Here is a 24180-nt window from a genome sequence, read left to right as displayed (position 1 = left end):
CAAGCACTGCCGAGCACGCTCGCTCATCACTATTAATTAACTAAAATGTTATAAATCATTTTTGTATTACAGATTATTTATCTGTACCTATAAGCCAAAATATATGGCAGAAGGGAAGCTATAACTCTGGTATGACAAGCATGTTGAATGTTTTACTCTTACAACACTACAGACTAAAAGATAATTGATATTTAACAAATTAAATGCCCCAGTAGAAGGCCTTAAACAATGTATATTAACTAAATAATCTTTATTAGACAGGTTTGGGAAGGTTTTTATTAGGAAAATCAGCAGATTTGATTGCATTTCTTCATTGATTCATTAAAGATGATCAGATGATAATGTAACATCTAACAGATTATTTTTATCCCTGGTCTTTGTGGAGCCGCCATGATATAGTGAACATTATATTTGCAGCCAACATAATTAGTACAACCCATGGCAGAAACATTTTTCCAGGTATCACCTGAAAAAAAAAATAAAAAAATTAAACAAGACATCATTAATGCTTAGAATATGTAAATACTTTAAGTAAAAATCCTTTGTTACATTTTTAATACCATTGGACAGTTTCCAGGTGATCTAATATGCACAGCACAGGAAAAGAGATGGGCAAAACCGCAGATGTTTACATCTGGCCAGACTTAAAAAGTCCAGTTCGGGACATGACTAGAGATGAGCGATGTTCGAGTCGAACCATTCGCCAATTTCAAATTTGAGTGATTTTGGTCGGTATTCGAGTCGTTTGACAAACTCAAACGATATGCTTCAAGTTCGGCAGTTCGAGTTACCGTTCGATAACAGTTCGATCACCAAAAAGCATGGCTAGTTACTAGCTGGCTTTTCACTGTAATACTGTGAGTCACTGTTAATCATTATACTATCAAAATTCAGCGTATAGTGTGCGGGGTGGACTAGGTTTAGATCAGTGCTGCTGCTGATTGCTGAAAGAATGGCGATCGCCATTTTTTTTTTCCAAACCATGCATACAGTGGGACGGGTCAGGCTGTTAGCCAATCACAGACACAAACACAGCAAAGTGTATTTTTGCCAAACAAGCAAGGGCATGTGTCATTGGCTGTGCATGTCACATGTCTTTGCCCTATAAGACCATTTTCCCCATCGCCACCATTATCTCTTTGCTGCGGGTGTGTGACAGTCACCGCTCCCGCTGCTGCTGTTGCTGCTGATGTGTGCGCTATAGACTTATACAGTGCAATCTACACATCGGTTTAGGGATTAAGGACTACTTGTAATTTCAGCCCTTTTCAGGGCTACATTACAGCATTTCATAGCCATTTTTGCTAGGCAGGTCTGTGCCAGCGCTGTGCAGGGGTTTATCACAGCGTCTGGCTAAATCAGCTCATTCAATTCCTTGGGGCATAGTTTCATTGTCAGGGATAGAAAGTGAGGTTTCCTCTGCTGACAAGAAAGCTACAGCACCTGTGCACTCTACACCACCTGTCCATTTTTGCTATGCAATTTTAATTGCAAAAAGTGCTGACACTTTTAGGGGCATAGTTTCATTGTCTGGGATACTACGCTAGGGTTCCTTTGCTGTCAAGCAAGCTACACCACCTGTGCATTGTACACCACCTGTCCATTATTGCTACGCAATTTTAATTTCAAAAAGTGCTGACACTTTTAGGGGCATAGTTTCATTGTCTGGGATACTACGTTAGGGTTCCTCTGCAGTCAATAAAGCTAGACCACCTGTGCATTGTACACCACCTGTCCATTTTTGCTATGCAATTTTAATTGCAAAAAGTGCTGCCATTTTTAGGGACATACTTTCATTGTCTGAGATATTACGTTAGGGTTCCTCAGCTGACAATTTTGCTACACCATCTGTGCATTGTACACCACCTGTCCATTTTTGCTATGCAATTTTAATTGCAAAAAGTGCTGACACTTTTAGAAGCTTAGTTTCATTGTCTGGGATACTACGTTAGGGTTCCCTTGCTGTCAAGCAAGCTACATCACCTGTGCATTGTACACCACCTGTCCATTTTTGCTACGCAATTTTAATTGCAAAAAGTGCTGACACTTTTAGGGGCTTAGTTTTATTATCTGGGATACTACGATAGGGTACCTTCGCTGTCAAGCAAGCTACACCACCTGCGCCTTGTACACCACCTGACCATTTTTGCTACGCAATTTTAAGTGTCCAATTTGGTCACAAACAAAATGAGTTGCAAAAGGACAGATGCTGATGGAAAGGGGAACAGGCATGTTGGAAAGGGAAGAAAAGTTTGTGTCCGTGGGGAAGGTGGCAAACCTACATTAACATCTGCTGAAGAAAGGCCATATTCCAGCAAAATAGGATGTCTACTACTTTCCGTGTACAATCTGATGTGATCCCTTTGTTACGGAAATGACAAATTCTACCAAAGGTAGATGATGCACAAAAAAAGCACATGCTTGACTTGATTTCAAATGCTCCATCAAGTGGCCTCTCCTCCACCTCAAGTTCAACATCCCAAAGACTCCAGTCCTCTGAGTTGTCACCCCAATCGCACTTGCTTTTTAACAGCTCTCAAGTCTCCACACGCCCTGCAGAGTATTGTGTAACAGAGATGGTTGAGTCTGCAGAGCTGTTCAGTCACACTATAGCCTGGGAATCAGAGGTCTGCTCCAAAGCTGCAGTGAGTCCAGACCAGCAAATGATCTGCAGTGATGCCCAGAAGCTTTGTCAGTCAGTTCAAGCCCTGATGAATAAGTTTCTGAGCATAATGTAGACCCTCATTCCCAAACTGTAACTCCTCTTGGTGGAGACAATGAGGAACATACTGATGATTATGAGACTCAGATACCTGATTGGAATGACAGCTTAACTATTCGGTCAGGGCAGGAAGAGGGAAGTGCAAACACACAGGGTGATGATGAGGTTGTAGATCCCACTTACTGTCAACCCACAGTCAGGCACTCGAGGAGGTCAGCAGAGGCGGTGGAGGAGGATGCGTCTGAGGATGAGGTTAGCTTGTGCCTTCCTGGACACAAGACGGAGTACTGGAAGCACGTTAACAACTTCACCCTCAGCCACCACTTTGCCTCTGAGAACAAGTCGGGGTGGCTCTTCAGGTCGGATGGGCTCTAAGCCATCCCTAGCCTTGTCCTTTTGTGAAATCGCAAAGGATCTCCCAACTCATGTCATCTGTAAGATTTGTCGCCAATCTCTAAGTAAAGGACAAAACCTCAATAATTTGACTACTTCGTCCATGATCCGTCATATGAATATGAAGCATAAGTTGGAGTGGGAAGCTCACTGTGCTACAATGCGGCCTAGCGGAGTAGACCAACCACCGTCTGCCCCTTCAAGTGCATCCACACGCTCTTCATCCTCTATGACTGTGGGGACAGCAGTCACACATGCTTTGCGACGCAGACCTTCCACCTATTTAACTGCAACAGCCAGTGTGGTTGGCAGGTCATCAGTTGATTTGGAAGTGGAAACAGCTGCTGGTGTGGAGCTCTCTCATACATCGAGAGCACCACCTTTGGATGAAGGCAATATTATTTCTCCGACTGCACTTTTCCTCACAGACCAGCAGTTTTCCAGGGACACCCTACTCAACGCTGTCTCAGCACAGCAGCCAGCCCTCGGTCACTCAGATGTGGACAAGTAAAAGACCATTTCCTCCTAGCCATGACAAAGCAAAGAGGTTGACTTTCACCGTCTGCAAGTTGTTGGCTACAGAAATACTGCCTTTCCGCCTGGTGGACACAGAGGATTTTCGAGACCTTATGTCCGTCGCAGTGCTCCAGTACCAGATGCCCAGTCGCCACTACTTCTCCAAGAAAGGTGTGCCTGCGCTACACCAGCATGTCGCACACAACATCACCGCTTCCTTGAGAAACTGTGTGTGACAGGGTGCATTTCACCACAGCTACTTGGACCAGTAAGCATGGAGAGGGGCATTACATGTCGCTGACTGGGCACCGGGTAACTATGGTGAGAGATGGAGAAGGATCTGCTGTACAAGTCTTGCCGTCCCCACGAGTTGTGCGTCAATCCTCTGTATGTAGAAGTTCCTCCACTGCTTCTGCCTCCTCAACCTCGTCTCGGTCCTCCACCTCCACCCAAAGCCTATCTGGTCAGGCCACCTGCGTTGTAACTGCGCACAAGAAATCCCGCACACCTCCCTACAGCTCTGGAGACCGAGTTTGGTAAATGGTTGTCTCCACTCAACCTGCAGCCAGGAAAGGCCATGTGCGACAATGTTTCAAACCTGGGTGTGGCCCTTCGCCGGGGCAAGGTGACACACATGCCTTGTATGGCTCACGTGTTGAACTTTGTTGTCCAGCAATTTTTAACCCACTATCCCAGCCTAGAGGGGCTTCTGTACAGGGCACGGTCACTCTCTGCTCACTTCCGCCGTTCAACTGGCGCAGCTGACCGACTTGCATCTCTCCAGAAGTCTTTTGGCCTGCCGGTTCACCGCCTGAAATGTGATGTGCCGACACGCTGGAATTCGGCTCTACACGTGTTGCAGCGACTGTTGCAGTACCGCAGAGCCCTGGTGCAATACGTTATGATGTATAGCCTGGACCAACAAGATGCAGAGCTGGGGCAGATCACGCTGATGGAGTGGTCTCAGATCAAGGACCTATGCACCCTTCTGCACAGTTTCGACATGGCGACGAATATGTTTTGCGTTGACAATGCAATTATCAGCATGACATTTCCAGTCATTTACATGCTGGAGCAAACTCTAACAGTATTCGAAGTAAGGTGGTGGGACAAGAAGAAGAGGAGGAAGTACAGGAGGATTCATATGCGGAAAGGATATTAAGATCTACAAGATCCAGACGTTCAGCATCACCAAGGCGGCAGGCATGGGACGGTGGGGGAGAGGGATTAACAAGGGTGCATAGAGAGAGGTCAGAGGAAGGAAGCATGGTTATCACCTCACCGCCACAAACACAGCAAGGACTTGCTCTTCCAGGATGCGCAAGACACATGGGTGCCTTCTTACTGTACTACCTACAACATGACCCTCGGATTGTCCGAATTAGAAGTAATGCTACCTACTGGGTTGCCACACTCTTAGATCCCCGGTACAAGTCCAAATTTGGCGAAATAATTCCAGGCATAGAAAGGGATGCACGTATGCAGGAGTATCAACAGAAGCTGTTATGCAATCTTAGCTCGGCTTTTCCACTAAACACCAGTGGTGCACCCAGTGAATCTCCCAGTTGTAACTTGACAAACATGGGACTGTCTCGTCATCAACAGTTAAACCGTACCAGCAGCACCGTATCTGGTGGTAACAGCAATTTTAGTGAATCGTTTCATAATTTTTTAGACCATCCTTTGCAAGGCCACGAGAGAAAACAAGTCTGACACATAATCAACGGCTGGAGAGGATGATACAGGGATATTTCCAAGTGAATATCGATGGCATGACTCGGCAACTGGAGCCTTGATCATTTTGGGCTTCCAATCTGGAAAAAAGGCCTGAGCTTGCCACATACACCTTAGAGATATTGTCATGTCCCGCAGCCAGCGTTCTCTCAGAACGTGTCTTCAGTGCTGCTGGGTGTGTGCTGACAGATAAGCACAAGCGTCTCTCCAGTGACAATGTGAACAGACTAATTCATCAAGTTGAACAAGTCATAGATCTGCAAGGACTTTTCTACCCCGGTTTCATCCTGGGGAGAGTAGAGGCTGGTGGATTTTTGAATGTGCTTCATGCAAATCAACATGTCAAGTTTGCAACTGGGGGACAACTGATGCCACTGAAGTGGTGTGTGTGGCCCAATTATTGGAAAAAAGGATGACTCCGGTTGGAGTCCCCTTGCTGTTTTTTTTTTAAATGCTCCAAGATGAACAAGTCATGGATCCGCATGGACTTTTCTACCCCTGTGTCATCCTGAGGAGAGTAAAGGTTTTAGGATTTTTGAATGTAGTTCATGCAAATCAACATGTCAAGTTTGCAACTGAGGGACAACTGATGCCACTGAAGTGGTGTGTGTGGAACAATTTTTGGAGACCAAGAGATACTCTGGTTGGAGTACCCTTGCTGTTTTTTTTAAAAAGTTCCAAGATGAACAAGTCATGGATCCGCAAGGACTTTTCTACCCCTGTGTCATCCTGGGGAGAGTAAAGGCTGGTGGATTTTTGAATGTTCTTCATGCAAATCAACATGTCAAGTTTGCAACTGGGGGACAACTGATGCCACTGAAGTGGCGTATGTGGCCCCAATTTTGGAGACAAAGGGAGACTCTGGTTGGAATCCCCTTGCTGTTTTTTTTAAAAATGTTCCAAGATGAACAAGTCATGGATCCGCAAAGGCTTTTCTACCCCTGTGTAATTCTGGGTAGAGTAAAGGCTTGTGGATTTTTGAATGTGCATCGTGCAAATCAACATGTCAAGTTTGCAACTGGGGGACAACTGATGCCACTGAAGTAGTGTGTGGCCCAATTTTTGGAGACAAATAAACACTCTGGTTGGAGTCCACTTGCTGTGTTTTACATGATTTTAGAAGGGCATGACATACCTCTCTCTGTGTCTCCTCCTCCTTTAATTCGTCTAGCTCTTTTGTTTTCGCATGAGTATATGTACTTTTCACTTTCCATGTGTTTGTGGTGTCTTTTGAGTTGTTTGTCACCTTGTGGACACCTTAGAAGGTGTTTTCTATGTCTTTGTATGTGTTTGTGTTTGCCTGCTATTGTTTTCAATGGGGGTTTGGTGGTGTTCGTCGAACATTCGCCGAACTGAGCCGCCATTCGACAAACCGAGCCGAACTCGAACACTAGGGGGTGGCTCAACACTAGACATGACTTGATCCAAACATGATCCTGGACCCCGAACCACATATATGTTTAAGGGACCCAAACTTAAGTGCTATAAAATGGTAGCTGTAAGGGCTAGGGACACTGACAGACACAGACAGCAAAGGGCCCCAATTTAAGAACAAAATATGGGCCCTTTGCAGCATAAAAACTCATCAAAACACACAACCCCATCTGCTTTGGAGATAGAAATGGGAGCCCCATCATCTTGGGCCCCTGTGTGTCTGCACAGGCTGCACCAATGATATGTCCACCCCTAGCTAGGGGCCTTCTAAGGGAAGCAAAATGGTGATTAAAGCATTGTTTCTGGGTCAGCTCTTTTTATCTTATGATTAGTCACTGCTTCCTCCATCTAGACTATGCTCCCAACCCTCTATTCTTGTGTCTTTGATTAGTTTCACTCCCACTTCAAGGTCCCTGCAGTAAAGTGTAAAAAAATAATTAATTAAAAAAATGGAGAAGGATCTCCCATATTTTGATACCCAGTGCAGACAAACCAGACATCTCAAGGCTGCAGCCCCCAGCTGTCTGCATTATCTTGGTTGTGTATCAAAACACAAGGGACTCCAGGTGTTTTTTCTTAATTATTTAAATAAATCATTTTAAAAAACAGCTTGAGGTCCGTTCCACTTTTTTTTATACCCAGTCAACATAACTCAGGCTATTGGAGTCTGGTATTCTCAGGCTGGGGAGACCCATAGTTATTAGTCCTTCTGCAGCCTAAAAATAGCAGCCAACATTAGAAAACATGACCGATCACTAAGGCCATTGAAACACACTGACGAATACACAGTTGTGAGAGCGGTAACATCAGTGAGCCCACCAAAGTTTACACAGTTTTGCATCTTTTTGTAGAAAAATGCACCAAAAACAAAATGCTTTTTTTTATGCATTTTTGGTGTGTTTTTCTGGCAGGAGATGCAGATATGGTGCAGAAATGTCTGCAAAGAAATACTCAATGTTTGCATATAGCCTAATCTGTCATTGAGTCCAATAAATTCACCTGAGGTCACTGCTGGGGTTTGCATGGTACCCTATCTGTGACCTCAGGTGGACTCACTTCAGGTGAACTCATTGAACTCAATCCCAGATTACCAGAATGTGTGCGAATTCTGGTAATGCAGCATAGAGTTAATGCTACCAGATTACCAGATTATTGACTGCAAAGGTGTTGGCTAATTAGATAATCCAGCACCATTGAAATCAATAATCTGGTAATCCAGATCCATTGAACTTAATGACAGATTCCAAAAATTAAGTTTAATGAGTTCACCTCAAGTGAGTTCACCATAGGTCACAGCTGGGGTACCATGAGAACAGCAGGTGTGACCTCAGGTGAACTCACTGACTACACCACTCTCAAAGATGGGATTCTGCCAGTGTGTCCCAAACACTGCAGTGATCGGTCAAGCTTTCGAATGTGACCAAGCACTGTGCCTTCTGGATGTAGCAGAGCCAAGATTGTCAGGGGACATCTTGATATTGATTACATTGGCCCTGCAGGGGGGTTTTAAGGGTTAATAATTTGGAGAAAGAGGGTTTTTTATTTTTTAAATAAAGGGTTTTGCTCTGTGTTTTGTGTTTATTTCTATTACTTACACGATTGGTAATCAAGGGTCTCATAGTTTTTTTGACAAATCCCAGTTGTCATTAATCCCTTATATTAAACTGATTGCCACCACATTGTGGCAATCAGGATGAGCAGGGTAAGAGCCAGGAATCTTTCATCTAATGGATGTGCCAATTCTTTGGCAGCTGCAGGCTGCTATTTTTAGGCTGAGGAGGGCTCAATAATAGAGATGAGCGAACCAGTCACGGTTCGGCTCGAGGTCGGATCGCCAAACGGAGGTCCCGTTCAAGTTTGGTTCGTCGAACGTTCGACGAACCGAACTCGAACTGCATAGGAAACAAGGGCAGGCAATCACAAACACATAAAAACACCTAGAAAACACCCTCAAAGGTGTCCAAAAGGTGACAAACAACTCACAACACAACATAAACACATGGGAAAGTGACAAGGACATATACTCATACGAAAACAAAAGAGCTGGACAAGGAAAAAGAGGAGGAGACACACATATATGAGTATATGCAAGGAAACATCGATGCCATTACTGTGCAACTTGAGCCCTGCTCATTTTAGGCTTCCAATCTGGATAAATTGCCTGAGCTTGCCACGTATGCCTTGGGGATCTTGTCGTGTCCTGCAGCCAGTGTTCTCTCGGAACCTGTCTTCAGTGCTGCTGGGGGTCTGCTGACAGATAAGCACACGTGTCTGTCCACTGACAATGTGGACATGGCTCTCAGAGGACTTTTCTTCCCCTGGGTCAGCCAGGGGATGGGAAAGGCACGCATATTTTTGAGAGTGCTTCATGCAAAGCATCTTTTTCTTTTTCAAAAGGGGGGTCAACTGATGCCAGTCAAGTGGGGTGTGTGTGGCCCAATTAGTGGCAACAAGGGAGACTGTGGTTGGAGTCCCCTCGCTGTGTTTCTAAAAGAACCAAGATGAACAAGTCATGGCTCTCAGAGGACTTTTCTTCCCCTGGGTCAGCCAGGGGACGGGAAAGGCATGCGTATTTTTGAGAGTGCTTCATGCAAAGCATCTTTTTCTTTTTCAAAAGGGGGGTCAACTGATGCCAGTCAAGTGGGGTGTGTGTGGCCCAATTAGTGGCAACGAGGGAGACTGTGGTTGGAGTCCCCTCGCTGTGTTTCTAAAAGAACCAAGATGAACAAGTCATGGCTCTCAGAGGACTTTTCTTCCCCTGGGTCAGCCAGGGGACGGGAAAGGCACGCGTATTTTTGAGAGTGCTTCATGCAAAGCATCTTTTTCTTTTTCAAAAGGGGGGTCAACTGATGCCAGTCAAGTGGGGTGTGTGTGGCCCAATTAGTGGCAACGAGGGAGACTGTGGTGGGAGTCCCCTCGCTGTGTTTCTAAAAGAACCAATATGAACAAGTCATGGCTCTCAGAGGACTTTTCTTCCCCTGGGTCATCCAGGGGAGGCGAAAGGCACACGTATTTTTGATAGTGCTTCATGCAAAGCATATTTTTCTTTTTCAAAAGGGTTGTCAACTGATGCCAGTCAAGTGGGGTGTGTGTGGCCCAATTATTGGCAACGAGGGAGACTGTGGTTGGAGTCCCCTCGCTGTGTTTCTAAAAGAACCAAGATGAACAAGTCATGGCTCTCAGAGGACTTTTCTTCCCCTGGGATATCCAGGGGATGGGAAAGGCACGCGTATTTTTGAGAGTGCTTTATGCAAAGCATCTTTTTCTTTTTCAAAAGGGGGGTCAACTGATGCCAGTCAAGTGGGGTGTGTGTGGCCCAATTAGTGGCAATGAGGGAGACTGTGGTTGGAGTCCCCTCGCTGTGTTTCTAAAAGAACCAAGATGAACAAGTCATGGCTCTCAGAGGACTTTTCTTCCCCTGGGTCAGCCAGGGGAGGCGAAAGGCATGCGTATTTTTGAGAGTGCTTCATGCAAAGCATCTTTTTCTTTTTCAAAAGGGGGGTCAACTGATGCCAGTCAAGTGGGGTGTGTGTGGCCCAATTAGTGGCAACGAGGGAGACTGTGGTTGGAGTCCCCTCGCTGTGTTTCTAAAAGAACCAAGATGAACAAGTCATGGCTCTCAGAGGACTTTTCTTCCCCTGGGTCATCCAGGGGACGGGAAAGGCACGCGTATTTTTGAGAGTGCTTCATGCAAATCATCTTTTTCTTTTTCAAAAGGTGGGTCAACTGATGCCAGTCAAGTGGGGTGTATGTGGCCCAATTAGAAGCAACGAGGGAGACTGTGGTTGGAGTCCCCTCGCTGTGTTTTACATGATTTTCGAAGGGCATGACATGCCTAAGAGGTTGAGTTTCATCATCTGCAACTTGTTGGCAACAGAAAGGCTGCCTTTACACCCTTTTGAGACCGAGGATTTTCAAGACCTTATGCCCATTGCAGTGCCCCAAGAGCCGATGGCCAGTCGTCACTCCTTCTCCAAGAAAGGCGTGCCCGCGCTACCACAGCAGGTCGCACACAACCTCACCGATTCCTTGAGAAACTCTGTGTGTGACAGGGTGCATTTCACCATAGATACTTGGACCAGTAAGAATGGACAGGAGAGTTACATGTTGCTGACTGGGCACTGGGTAACTATTGTGAGAGATGGAGAAGGGTTTGCTGTACAAGTCTTGCCGTCCACACGACTTGTGTGTCAATCCTTCATCTGTATGTACAAGTTCCTCCACTGCTTCTGCCTCCTCAACCTCGTGTGGGTCCTCCACCTTGGCCCAAACCCTGTGTGGTCAGGCCACCCGCATTGCAACTGCGTCCAAGGAATCCCACACACCTCTTTACTATGCTGGCAGCAGAGCTCAAGGCCATCAGGCGGTCAAATGTTTACTTTGAAATGTAGGGGAAATGTGAGACACCGCTGAGGAATTGTGGACGGTTAGCTCTGGAGAGTGAGACCGAGTTTCATCAATGGTTGTCTCCACTCAACTAGCAGCCAGGGAAGGTCGGGTGCGACAATGATGCAAACCAGTCTGCGACCCTTCTTCAGGGCAATGTGGCACACGTGCTTTGTATGGCTCACGTGTTGAACCTGGTTGTCCAGCAATTTTTAAAATGCTATCCCGGCCTACATGGCCTTCTGCAGAGGGCACGGTGTAACGTCTGCCTGGATCGACACACTCAGATGGGCTGTTAAGGATAGGCTAGAGGCAAGCCACTCACCAAGCTGGACACCCAGAACCCTGAAACAGTTTATTCCCTATACAGTGTTTTGGAATTACACAGGGCCCAAGTTGATCAATACCTGTGGAAGGCTGCAGTTCCAGAGAATAGTAGTCATGCAGGGTCAAAAACATTAATTGAGGAAGAGGAACAGAATGGGATGGCCAGGACTTAATCAGAAAACAAGCAGAGGTGAAATGCGGATCGGCCAACGAGGTACATAAACAGCAAGCAGGAAAAGTAGTCAGGTAACAAGCACACAAAATCATAAAACTGAACTGGGGGTAACAGTAACAAGAGGTTTATAGCTTTGTCTGGCAGTGGTCTGCAGACAGGAGGGGCCTAAAAAAGGGTGTGGTGTCTTCCCATTGGTTGTAGCTGAATGATGGTACTTCATCTGGGAGATACCCACCACCTACATTTAGCCTGTGGTTCTGTATCTGTCAAGGTAACGCAACCCAGTGGGTGACCATAACCTGCGTCCACCTGCGCCGCAGGCATCGACTCCTTTCCCATCATCAGCACTATGCACGAAAGGAACACGTTGTCACCTGGCGACCGGAGTACAAATTGATTGAGTGGACTACGTTGGTGACTTAACAGCCGTGTGCGGCAATGATGCAAACCTGTCTGTTGCCCTTCATCAGGGCAATGTGACACACGTGCCTTGTATGGCTCACGTGTTGAATCTGATTCTCCAGCAATTTTTAAAATACCATCCCGGCCTACATGGCCTTGTGCAGCGGGCACGCTGCTATGTGCTCACTTTCATCCTTCGCACCCAGCAGCTCAACAACTTTCATCGCTCCTGAAGTCTTAGGGTCTGGCGGTTAAACACCGGAAATGCGATGCTCCGACACGCAGGAATTGGAATCTGCACATGTTGCAGCGTGTGTGGCAGCTGAAATACGGTATGACGTATACCCTGGGCTAACTTGATCCAGAGGTGGTGCAGATCACGCTGCTGGAGTGGTGTCAGATCAAGGACCTATGCACCCTTCTACACAGTTTACAAATGTCGACGAAGATGTTTAGCACTGGCAATGCCATTCTCAGTGTGACAATTCTGGTCATCTACATGATGGAGCACACTGTAAGCATTATTCGGAGTCAGGTATTGGTCCAAGAGGAAGGGGAGGAAGTACAGGAGGAGTCATATGCACAAGGGGTAATAAGATATACAAGGTCCATACGGTGAGCGGCACCTAGGCGGCAGTAATGGTGGGGGCTAGGGATTAACAAGGGCGCATAGTATCAGCAAAAATTGTTGAGGAAGGTGCAGGAGCCCATGAAGAAATCAAGGACGAACTTGCGATGGGCATGGAAGACTCAGCAGATGAGTGAGAGCTTGCTCACATTTCGGTTGTGCGAGGTTGGGGGGAGAGGGCAGAGGAAGGAGGCACGATTCTCACCTCTCTGCCACCAACAAACAAAGGACTTGGTCCTCCTGGATGCACAAGACACATGAGCGCCTTCTTGCTGCACTACCTACAACATGACCCTCGGATTGTACGAATTCGAAGTAATGCTAACTTCTGGGTTGCCACACTGTTAGATCCTCGATACAAGACCAAATTTGGCTAAATAATTCCTGCCATAGATAGGGACGCACGTATACAGGAGTATCTGCAGAAGGTGGTACGGATTCTTAGATCTGCTTTTTCACTAAACACCAGTGCTGCACAGAGTGAATCTCAATGCTTTGTCATGGATAGGAGGAAATGGTCTTTTACTTGTCCACATCTGAGGGACTGAGGGCTGGCTGCTGTGCTGAGACGGCATTGAGTACAGTGTCCCTGCAGAGTTGCACTTTTGGTCATATACCAAATGAGTTGAAAAAGGACAGTTGCTGGTGGAAAGGGGAACAGGTGTGTTGGAAAGGGGAAAAAAGTTTTTGTCCATGTGTTTGTTGGTTAAGCAAAAGTAACATTTGATGAAGAAACACCATCTGTTACGGTGGGACTGGCAGATTTGGATAAGGTGGTATATACTATGTTACCGCTATATAACGAAAATTAATAAGAAAAGAAAGAGAAAGGTATATATCCCCATCAGCAGTCAATGTCCACCGTGCTCCCAGATGGAAAAGGGGAGGTTGGCAACTGGAAGGTTTGGTGGAGGATACAGAGCTGTGTGGCTATGAAACTAATAGTTGCCTGAACCGAGTTAGACGCCACTCGGATCTTGAGACTGGGAGCCCTGTTAGCGTCACAGGGTCCACACGCCCACCCAGCCCAGGAACTCCCTGTTAACATCACAGGGGCCATTCAGTATGCTGACCGTGTGCGTAGGGGCCACACCTGTGGACAGCAGGCGCATCAGCAGCAGCAGGCCTGTTAATTCCACTGGGCTGCACAAGCAGGACTTGTAGGACAGGAGCTGGTCTTAACCGTTCTGCGTTACCAACTGTGGTGGCGGCCTGCATCGACGCTCTATCCCTGCCTACCTCTGGCCAAAAGCCGCAATGGATTCAACACATGGAGGTGTGCTCTTTCGGAGCATAATAGAAGACTGCGCACCTCCTTGTTGGCTCCAGCCCGTTTTATAACCTGGGTCCGCCCCAAACCAGGGTGGACCACAATGCACCTCCTGGAGACAAAAGCAGAGTGACACGTCATGAGTGGCATAACTAGCGTCCTATTTGGAACCGCAACTTCAATGATGACCTCATGGCTGCCATGACCCAAACACCTCACCAGTCATCGTCTGACCATCAATAATGCGGTGACAAGTCATAGGGGCGGGCCTCTGCAAGCCATTTGGGAGTGGCCTGCCCACATCGTCAGGACACCTGATGCCCTGTGGTCTATATGGGCCCCCCACATCAGGGGCAGGGCCAAAGAGTTCATTACCGGACCTAGTATCTGATGCAGTAAGTGCCTGAACATTGACTATCAGCTTTAGCATGGTGTCTAGGCACAAAACAGGACTTAGACCCGGCACGGAATGCAAGTACCTGTGCAAAGAGGCTTTTCGCACTAAGTGTGGGAGTATGCGCTGCATCCCGAATGAAGACTTAGCCTCAGGAATGGCACAGTCAGGCTGAGCATACTCACTAGGCGATACACTGTAGTTAGGCTGCAGCTGGGGTAAATCGGCACACGCATGCGCACTTGCTGCCTCTCCACACTTACACGTGGAGGAGAAATTGCTCTTCAGGTGTGGACTTGGAGATGCTGTCTATGAACAGAGGGAAAAGCTAAAGAAAACCTCACTTTCTATCCCTCCGAATTATCAAATGCAGCAATGAATTCCCTGAGTTTGCTATAACATTAGTGTAGCAAAATGTGCATGAGGGTGTCATGCAGAGGTGCTAGAAATAGCTTGGCACCAGTGGGACAATAATGAAATACAACAGCCAGTTCTATGATGCCACTAAATGGCAGTATTTTTTGCTATCATTATAGCTTATTAAAAACAGAGCAGGAGGGTGTCCTGCACAGGTGCTAGAAATAGCTTGGCACCAGTGGGACAATACTGAAGTCCAACAGCCACGTTTAGGATGCCACTAAGTTCACTCAGTGTTTGCTAGTATAATGGCTTAGTAACAATGAGATGGAGTGTGCAATGCAGGCAGACGTGCTGCAAATATCTTTGCACTAGTGGGACTATACAGAAGTCCAATAGCCACGTTTAGGATGCCACTAAGTTCACTCAGTGTTTGCTAGTATAATGGCTTAGTTATAATGAGTTTGAGTGTGCAATGCAGGCAGATGTGCTGCAAATATCTTTGCACTAGTGGGACTATACAGAAGTCCAATAGCCACGTTTAGGATGCCACTAAGTTCACTCAGTGTTTGTCAGTATAATGGCTTAGTAACAATGAGTTGGAGTGTGCAATGCAGGCAGACGTGCTGCAAATATCTTTGCACTAGTGGGACTATACAGAAGTCCAATAGCCACGTTTAGGATGCCACTAAGTACACTCAGTGTTTGCTAGTATAATGGCTTAGTAACAATGAGTTGGAGTGTGCAATGCATGCAGACGTGCTGCAAATATCTTTGCACTAGTGGGACTATACAGAAGTCCAATAGCCACGTTTAGGATGCCACTAATTTCACTCAGTGTTTGCTAGTATAATGGCTTAGTTATAATGAGCTTGAGTGTGCAATGCAGGCAGACGTGCTGCAAATATCTTTGCACTAGTGGGACTATACAGAAGTCCAATAGCCACGTTTAGGATGCCACTAAGTTCACTCAGTGTTTGCTAGTATAATGGCTTAGTAACAATGAGTTGGAGTGTGCAATGCAGGCAGACGTTCTGCAAATATCTTTGCACTAGTGGGACTATACAGAAGTCCAATAGCCACGGTTAGGATGCCACTAAGTTCACTCAGTGTTTGCTAGTATAATGGCTTAGTAACAATGAGTTGGAGTGTGCAATGCAGGCAGACGTGCTGCAAATATCTTTGCACTAGTGGGACTATACAGAAGTCCAATAGCCACGTTTAGGATGCCACTAAGTTCACTCAGTGTTTGCTAGTATAATGGCTTAGTTATAATGAGTTTGAGTGTGCAATGCAGGCAGACGTGCTGCAAATATCTTTGCACTAGTGGGACTATACAGAAGTCCAATAGCCACGTTTAGGATGCCACTAAGTTCACTCAGTGTTTGCTAGTATAATGGCTTAGTTATAATGAGTTTGAGTGTGCAATGCAGGCAGATGTGCTGCAAATATCTTTGCACTAGTGGGACTATACAGAAGTCCAATAGCCACGTTTAGGATGCCACTAAGTTCACTCAGTGTTTGTCAGTATAATGGCTTAGTAACAATGAGTTGGAGTGTGCAATGCAGGCAGACGTGCTGCAAATATCTTTGCACTAGTGGGACTATACAGAAGTCCAATAGCCACGTTTAGGATGCCACTAAGTACACTCAGTGTTTGCTAGTATAATGGCTTAGTAACAATGAGTTGGAGTGTGCAATGCAGGCAGACGTGCTGCAAATATCTTTGCACTAGTGGGACTATACAGAAGTCCAATAGCCACGTTTAGGATGCCACTAATTTTACTCAGTGTTTGCTAGTATAATGGCTTAGTTATAATGAGCTTGAGTGTGCAATGCAGGCAGACGTGCTGCAAATATCTTTGCACTAGTGGGACTATACAGAAGTCCAATAGCCACGTTTAGGATGCCACTAAGTTCACTCAGTGTTTGCTAGTATAATGGCTTAGTAACAATGAGTTGGAGTGTGCAATGCAGGCAGACGTGCTGCAAATATCTTTGCACTAGTGGGACTGTACAGAAGTCCAATAGCCACGTTTAGGATGCCACTAAGTTCACTCAGTGTTTGCTAGTATAATGGCTTAGTTATAATGAGTTTGAGTGTGCAATGCAGGCAGATGTGCTGAAAATATCTTTGCACTAGTGGGACTATACAGAAGTCCAATAGCCACGTTTAGGATGCCACTAAGTTCACTCAGTGTTTGTCAGTATAATGGCTTAGTAACAATGAGTTGGAGTGTGTAATGCAGGCAGACGTGCTGCAAATATCTTTGCACTAGTGGGACTATACAGAAGTCCAATAGCCACGTTTAGGATGCCACTAATTTCACTCAGTGTTTGCTAGTATAATGGCTTAGTAACAATGAGTTGGAGTGTGCAATGCAGGCAGACGTTCTGCAAATATCTTTGCACTAGTGGGACTATACAGAAGTCCAATAGCCACGGTTAGGATGCCACTAAGTTCACTCAGTGTTTGCTAGTATAATGGCTTAGTAACAATGAGTTGGAGTGTGCAATGCAGGCAGACGTGCTGCAAATATCTTTGCACTAGTGGGACTATACAGAAGTCCAATAGCCACGTTTAGGATGCCACTAAGTTCACTCAGTGTTTGCTAGTATAATGGCTTAGTTATAATGAGTTTGAGTGTGCAATGCAGGCAGACGTGCTGCAAATATCTTTGCACTAGTGGGACTATACAGAAGTCCAATAGCCACGTTTAGGATGCCACTAAGTTCACTCAGTGTTTGCTAGTATAATGGCTTAGTTATAATGAGTTTGAGTGTGCAATGCAGGCAGATGTGCTGCAAATATCTTTGCACTAGTGGGACTATACAGAAGTCCAATAGCCACGTTTAGGATGCCACTAAGTTCACTCAGTGTTTGTCAGTATAATGGCTTAGTAACAATGAGTTGGAGTGTGCAATGCAGGCAGACGTGCTGCAAATATCTTTGCACTAGTGGGACTATACAGAAGTCCAATAGCCACGTTTAGGATGCCACTAAGTACACTCAGTGTTTGCTAGTATAATGGCTTAGTAAAAATGAGTTGGAGTGTGCAATGCAGGCAGACGTGCTGCAAATATCTTTGCACTAGTGGGACTATACAGAAGTCCAATAGCCACGTTTAGGATGCCACTAATTTCACTCAGTGTTTGCTAGTATAATGGCTTAGTTATAATGAGCTTGAGTGTGCAATGCAGGCAGACGTGCTGCAAATATCTTTGCACTAGTGGGACTATACAGAAGTCCAATAGCCACGTTTAGGATGCCACTAAGTTCACTCAGTGTTTGCTAGTATAATGGCTTAGTAACAATGAGTTGGAGTGTGCAATGCAGGCAGACGTGCTGCAAATATCTTTGCACTAGTGGGACTATACAGAAGTCCAATAGCCACGTTTAGGATGCCACTAAGTTCACTCAGTGTTTGTCAGTATAATGGCTTAGTAACAATGAGTTGGAGTGTGTAATGCAGGCAGACGTGCTGCAAATATCTTTGCACTAGTGGGACTATACAGAAGTCCAATAGCCACGTTTAGGATGCCACTAAGTACACTCAGTGTTTGCTAGTATAATGGCTTAGTAACAATGAGTTGGAGTGTGCAATGCAGGCAGACGTGCTGCAAATATCTTTGCACTAGTGGGACTATACAGAAGTCCAATAGCCACGTTTAGGATGCCACTAATTTCACTCAGTGTTTGCTAGTATAATGGCTTAGTTATAATGAGCTTGAGTGTGCAATGCAGGCAGACGTGCTGCAAATATCTTTGCACTAGTGGGACTATACAGAAGTCCAATAGCCACGTTTAGGATGCCACTAAGTTCACTCAGTGTTTGCTAGTATAATGGCTTAGTAACAATGAGTTGGAGTGTGCAATGCAGGCAGACGTTCTGCAAATATCTTTGCACTAGTGGGACTATACAGAAGTCCAATAGCCACGGTTAGGATGCCACTAAGTTCACTCAGTGTTTGCTAGTATAATGGCTTAGTAACAATGAGTTGTAGTGTGCAATGCAGGCAGACGTGCTGCAAATATCTTTGCACTAGTGTGACTATACAGAAGTCCAATAGCCACGTTTAGGCTGACACTAGGTACACTCAGTGTTTGCTAGTATAATGGCTTAGTTATAATGAGTTAAAGTGTGCAGAGGACAGGAGGGTACAGTGGCAGGGTTGTGGGTCTCTGGGTAGAGGAATGGAAGCCTGCCTTTCTATCCTTCCTAATGGGGAAATGCAGCGAGGAAATCCCTGATCTTAGCTACACAGACGCTGTCATCTTGTGTAGCTGTTAAACTCTATGGCTCTGACCCTGCCGGTATGAGCCCTTAAAGGGAACCTGTCATCAGAAATTTCGCCCAAAAGCTAAAAGATTCCCCCTCTGCAGCTCCTGGGCTGCATTCTAGGAAGGTCCCTGTTATTATTGTGCCCCATGTGAGACCAAAATAAAGCCTTTATAAAGTTCTACCTTTTTGTATGCAGCTTCTGTAAATCCGTCACGGGGGCGGGCTCTCTGCCGTCCGTTATTTTGCCCCCTGGTCCTGTACGCCGCCCCCATCGCTCCTTTCCATATCTGATGCACCGCCCACTGCTCCAGCCATCCCCGCGCATGCCCAGTGCCAGTCTCATGGGACTGAGCAGTTTGACCGCTGGTGACGTGTGCGCAGGCAAGTGATTATGGACGGGACTGTGACTGTTATCAGCAAGTACCCGGCCATAATCTCTTGAGCGCGCAAACCTAACCAGCGGTCACACTGTGCTCAGGATTTATGCTAGACTGTATGGGCTGCTTCCAGGTATGACGTCCCTTTGTCATGTGATAGGGGCGTGTTCGAAATACTATCACATGACAAAGGGACGTCATCCCTGGAAGCAGCCCATACAGTCTAGCATAAATCCTGAGCACAGTGTGACCGCTGGTTAGGTTTGCGCGCTCAAGAGATTATGGCCGGGTACTTGCTGATAACAGTCACAGTCCCGTCCATAATCACTTGCCTGCGCACACGTCACCAGCGGTCAAACTGCTCAGTCCTGTGAGACTGGCACTGGGCATGCGCGGGGATGGCTGGAGCAGTGGGCGGTGCATCAGATATGGAAAGGAGCGATGGGGGGCGGCATACAGGACCAGGAGGCAGAATAACGGACGGCAGAGAGCCCGCCCCCGTGACGGATTTACAGAAGCTGCATACAAAAAGGTAGAACTTTATAAAGGCTTTATTTTGGTCTCACATGGAGCACAATAATAACAGGGACCTTCCTAGAATGCAGCCCAGGAGCTGCAGAGGGGGAATCTTTTAGCTTTTGGGCGAAATTTCTGATGACAGGTTCCCTTTAAAAGGACTGATAGAAATTGCTATCCCTAAGCTGTCCAGCGCTGTGTATGGAGCGTATACAGCAGTATCGGCGATAGGAGCTGCGCCAGTGATGTCTGACACCAAGGACGCAGAAGGCAGATAATGGCGTGCTGGAGGAAAATGTCCGGTTTTATAATGCAGGGACATGTGACATGGACATCCTATCACACATGCCGTTGCTTCTCTGGCTAAAAGTCCACTTAGCTGTGTGTGTGTCTGGGATTGGCTGACATGCTGGCCCACCCCACAAGACGCGATGCCATTTTATCAATTATTTATTTCAATAGTTATAAAAAGCATCCTGGAGTCCCTCTAATTTTGATACACTGCCAAGATGATGCAGACAGCTGGGGGCTGCAGCCTCCAGCTTTCGGCTTTATCTGTGCTGGGTATCAAAATATATGGAGGACTCTAAGCCATTTTTACCAATTATTTATTTATTTTGTTATTCCACTTTGATAACCTAGAGAGATAGTGTGAGGGTAGCCAATTACACATGTCGGGACAAGATGTTTGGGGCGCTTTCTGACTGCAACTATTCCCAGATGCTGTCACATAAGATTGGCAAGGGAAACAGTGAATACTCATAAGATGCAATGAGCAGACCTGGAAACAGTGTGGCAGCTGTGTGGAAATTCGGTAAGTATAGTTGTTCCCCTATTATCCCCACTTTGCTTCCTTTTTCCATTTTTTTATTTTTTGTTTTATCCGGGCAGCAAAACCCGAAAAGTAGTATGGACTTTCCTAAGAAGACCTTGTTAGAGGACAATGCAAGGATGTTAGGTGTCTGGTACGGACCCTGAATTTTACAGTTTGGGCTCATAACTACACAGGAGCTCTATAAACCTTTTGCTTTACATGGATTGATACTAACACAACTTTTGCTTTCAAACACCATAAAATCTAATTAGATCATACATATTGCTTACCAAGATAATGTACTTGTCCCCTATATTGGAAACATCTGTTCATGGATCCAGTGCAGTTTATCTCTTTGGTACTGTTACATTCCTCAAAGGTGCCGATACAGTAGGCAAATGGACATTTCACACCATTTGGTGATGGATCTTCGGGAATAACTGGAGAAATACAGAAAATGAAATATTTGGATTGCGTATTGACTTAAAACATATAAAGGGAATCTGTCAGCAGATTTTTGCTATGTAATTTGAGAGCAGCATAATCTAGAAGCTGCAACCTTTATTTTAGTGATGTGTTATTTTCTGGTCTTAATTCTATTATTTTGATACAATCACCATTTTATTTACTGCAGATCTAGCAGTACTCAGAATGCTGAGTCCTGTATATTGACAGAAATTGACAGCTGCTAATCAGTGGTATGACCAAGTTTCTATTGAGCAGCAGGACTAGGAGGCATGAGGCAGCTAGTCCTGTAGTGATAATCTACTGCTGACAAAACGCAGATAGTATTGCGGTTTTTGAATTACATAGCAAAATCCTCCTGAGAGATTCCCTTCAATGTTATGCGCTCCATTTCATAGAAATCTTTGCTTGATTTTGAACTTGAGTAATATTTTGGTTTTGTCAGTCATTTTTTCCAAAATGGGTATTTTCATTGTGACACTTACGTTCATATCCATCAGTGTTGCATAACTCTCCAGTGCAGCATTTGGCATAAAATCGATACTTTATATTGTCCATTGCTGCTGAGCCGTTGGTCCCACACATGGTTTCATTTGCACAGCTTTTCAGTATTGATTTAAACACATTAACTTCTACAAAAAAAGAAAATAAACATCAGAAAACAAGAACTGAGAGGGTGACATCATAATTTTCTTAAAGAAGAAATAAGTTACACTCACTTCTGTCATAATATTGGGAAGTGGTCATGCATCGATTTCCAAGACATTCAATCTCAGACGCATTACATGTTGTAGAGTTAGTGGAGAAGCAGGAATAACATTTATAAGACAGAGCTGAAAAAAGGAGATATTTCAGTGATATTATATGGTGAGAATCATAAAATAAAGAGGTATTCAGATGAAAAGATTAGTATATTGATTGTTATTGACATTTTTTTTTTTTTTTATCATACCCAACAAGATCATGATATATATTACTTCCAACACTTAGCCCTATCGTGACTTGAATTACTGACTTTTAAATTTTTTTTATTATATAATTGGTGACTAAACTTTTCTTTATTTATTCCCATACCATGTTTTGAGGATTTTCTTCATCCACTACTTTTACTTTAAGAGAATTAACCTTTTAGATCCATCACAAGTTTTTACAAATCATCTATGTAGCGTAAAAATGGGTCTAAATAAATTAATCTCTGGTTAAGAATGTTTGGTCTATGGGAACACATCATTTGATTTAGTAAGTGATGAATCCATGGTATGTTTTGAGAAACATTTACAGTAGGTCCAATTTCACCGTTTATTTTTGAATATGGGAAAATTGTTACCATAAACCAGATTTACCAGAGATGTACAAGATTCATAAGAAATTGCATTTAACCTGTTTAAAATGATAGAGAAACTTTGCAATAAAGTTTGACAACACTTCTTGGTGCCCTATGTGTATATACTGTGTAATGACTGGATTCATCTTACCTGAGACAACAAGAGTGGAGATCAAGCAAAGTGAAGCAATCAGGCTCTTCATTTTGGATGAATGGGTGGCTTCTCGGATTCTCTTCTGCGTGTCTTGTTGTCTGCACACATGGATCATATAAATACTGTTTGGAAGGGTAAAGAAACTATTGTATCATGGGATGGATGAGATCTAGCCCAAACACTTCCCTAACAGCGTCATTCTGCTCTCAGCAAAGTTCATGTTTCTAGTAATACAGCAATACAATGATGATAACTCTTACTACAAATCCATCAGAATATCTTTGTATTTAATCTTGCCTTAAGAGAATGGTCTTGTATTGTTTGCTTTTTTGCAATGTTTAACTATTAGCTTGTAATATATCAGGAGGATATATTTGCCTTCCCTGAGGAAGTTTGGGTGGAATTATTTAATTTGTCAACAGAAGCTTTTACTCTCTCTTGATAAAAGTAAATTTCCATTACTTCACCCCATTTTCATTTTCATAAGTTAAATAGATGAAATCCCTTATCTGATTAACTCATAGAACTGTAATCTTCATAGGGGTTAAAACTTTGTATTTTTGATCCTTGATTGTCCGCATAGACAATTTTGGGAAAATAATTATTTTTATATGATGTGCCATTTTATGTGGTAATTTCTAATTTCTTTTACTTATCTGAAATTGTTTTCCTTTACTGTTTTACTTTCCTGGTGAAATGTAGATGATTGGTTTGGTGTTATTTACAAAAATAATCAGGGATTTCATCAGTTTTCTTCATAGGGGTTAGAGCTTTGTATCTTTGAGTGTCCGCAGAGACACTTTGGGAAAAGTATTTTTTTTTTATTTTTGATGCGCCATTTTATTTGGTAACAATTTTGAGAACTTTTACTTATCTGAAAATATTTTCTTTTACTGTTTTACTTTGCTGTGAAATGATAGATGATTGGTTTGCTGTTCATTTCGAAAAAGTAAATTATCAGGGAATTCATAAAAGTTTTCTAAAGTTATCATTTTCTATATCTTAAATGGAGGATACCATACAAATCTGTTTAATAATAAGGTTTACAATTTTCTAGAAAATTTGCAAAATATATTTTTAGAATTCAATTTTGTTCTGATATGGTCTATCTTGGAAATATTTTCTATCTGTGAGATATTGAAACCTTAGATATTGCACTAATGTGCATAAGGAGACATTATTTTTTGCATATCCCCACTTTACTTTGGATGTTAATTTAATGTTTATTGAGCTTCTTTCATATCATTTGAATAAATAAAAAGAAAAAGAGGAAGACAATGGGGTGTAGATGTATGTGAACTGAGATTGCAATGATCGAACGAATTTTACACTCCCCATGCAGATTTCTTCTGTTTTTGCTTGTGTGTTCCATGTAGTGGATCATCTCTTTTTTAAATCCTCCAGTATGCAGCACGAATCCTTGGGCAGCAATGGGAGTCCTGTAAAGGTGCTGTCACATGGGTAAAGGAGTAAATAGAATAAATCCGTTTCGGCGCTTCAGGAGGATGA

At 44.3% G+C, this 24180-nt stretch overlaps 1 protein-coding gene across 1 annotated transcript; it reads right to left on the bottom strand.

Moving 5' to 3' along the window:
• Positions 1 to 231: 231 nt before the first annotated feature.
• Positions 232 to 22791, bottom strand: LOC142256416 (uncharacterized). The gene is made up of 5 exons (XM_075328098.1): positions 22669 to 22791; positions 21913 to 22026; positions 21679 to 21825; positions 21019 to 21168; positions 232 to 466 (listed from the first exon to the last, which is right to left on the bottom strand). Exons 1-5 carry the CDS (start codon positions 22784 to 22786, stop codon positions 351 to 353), a joined length of 645 nt encoding a protein of 214 aa, XP_075184213.1. The 5' UTR covers positions 22787 to 22791; the 3' UTR covers positions 232 to 350.
• Positions 22792 to 24180: the final 1389 nt, after the last annotated feature.

Source organism: Anomaloglossus baeobatrachus, chromosome 11 (genome assembly GCF_048569485.1).
Source record: "Anomaloglossus baeobatrachus isolate aAnoBae1 chromosome 11, aAnoBae1.hap1, whole genome shotgun sequence".
In the NCBI taxonomy this organism is placed as follows: Eukaryota; Metazoa; Chordata; class Amphibia; order Anura; family Aromobatidae; genus Anomaloglossus; species Anomaloglossus baeobatrachus.
Note: the sequence above shows the minus strand (reverse complement) of the source record. Positions and strands in the feature narration are given on the sequence as shown.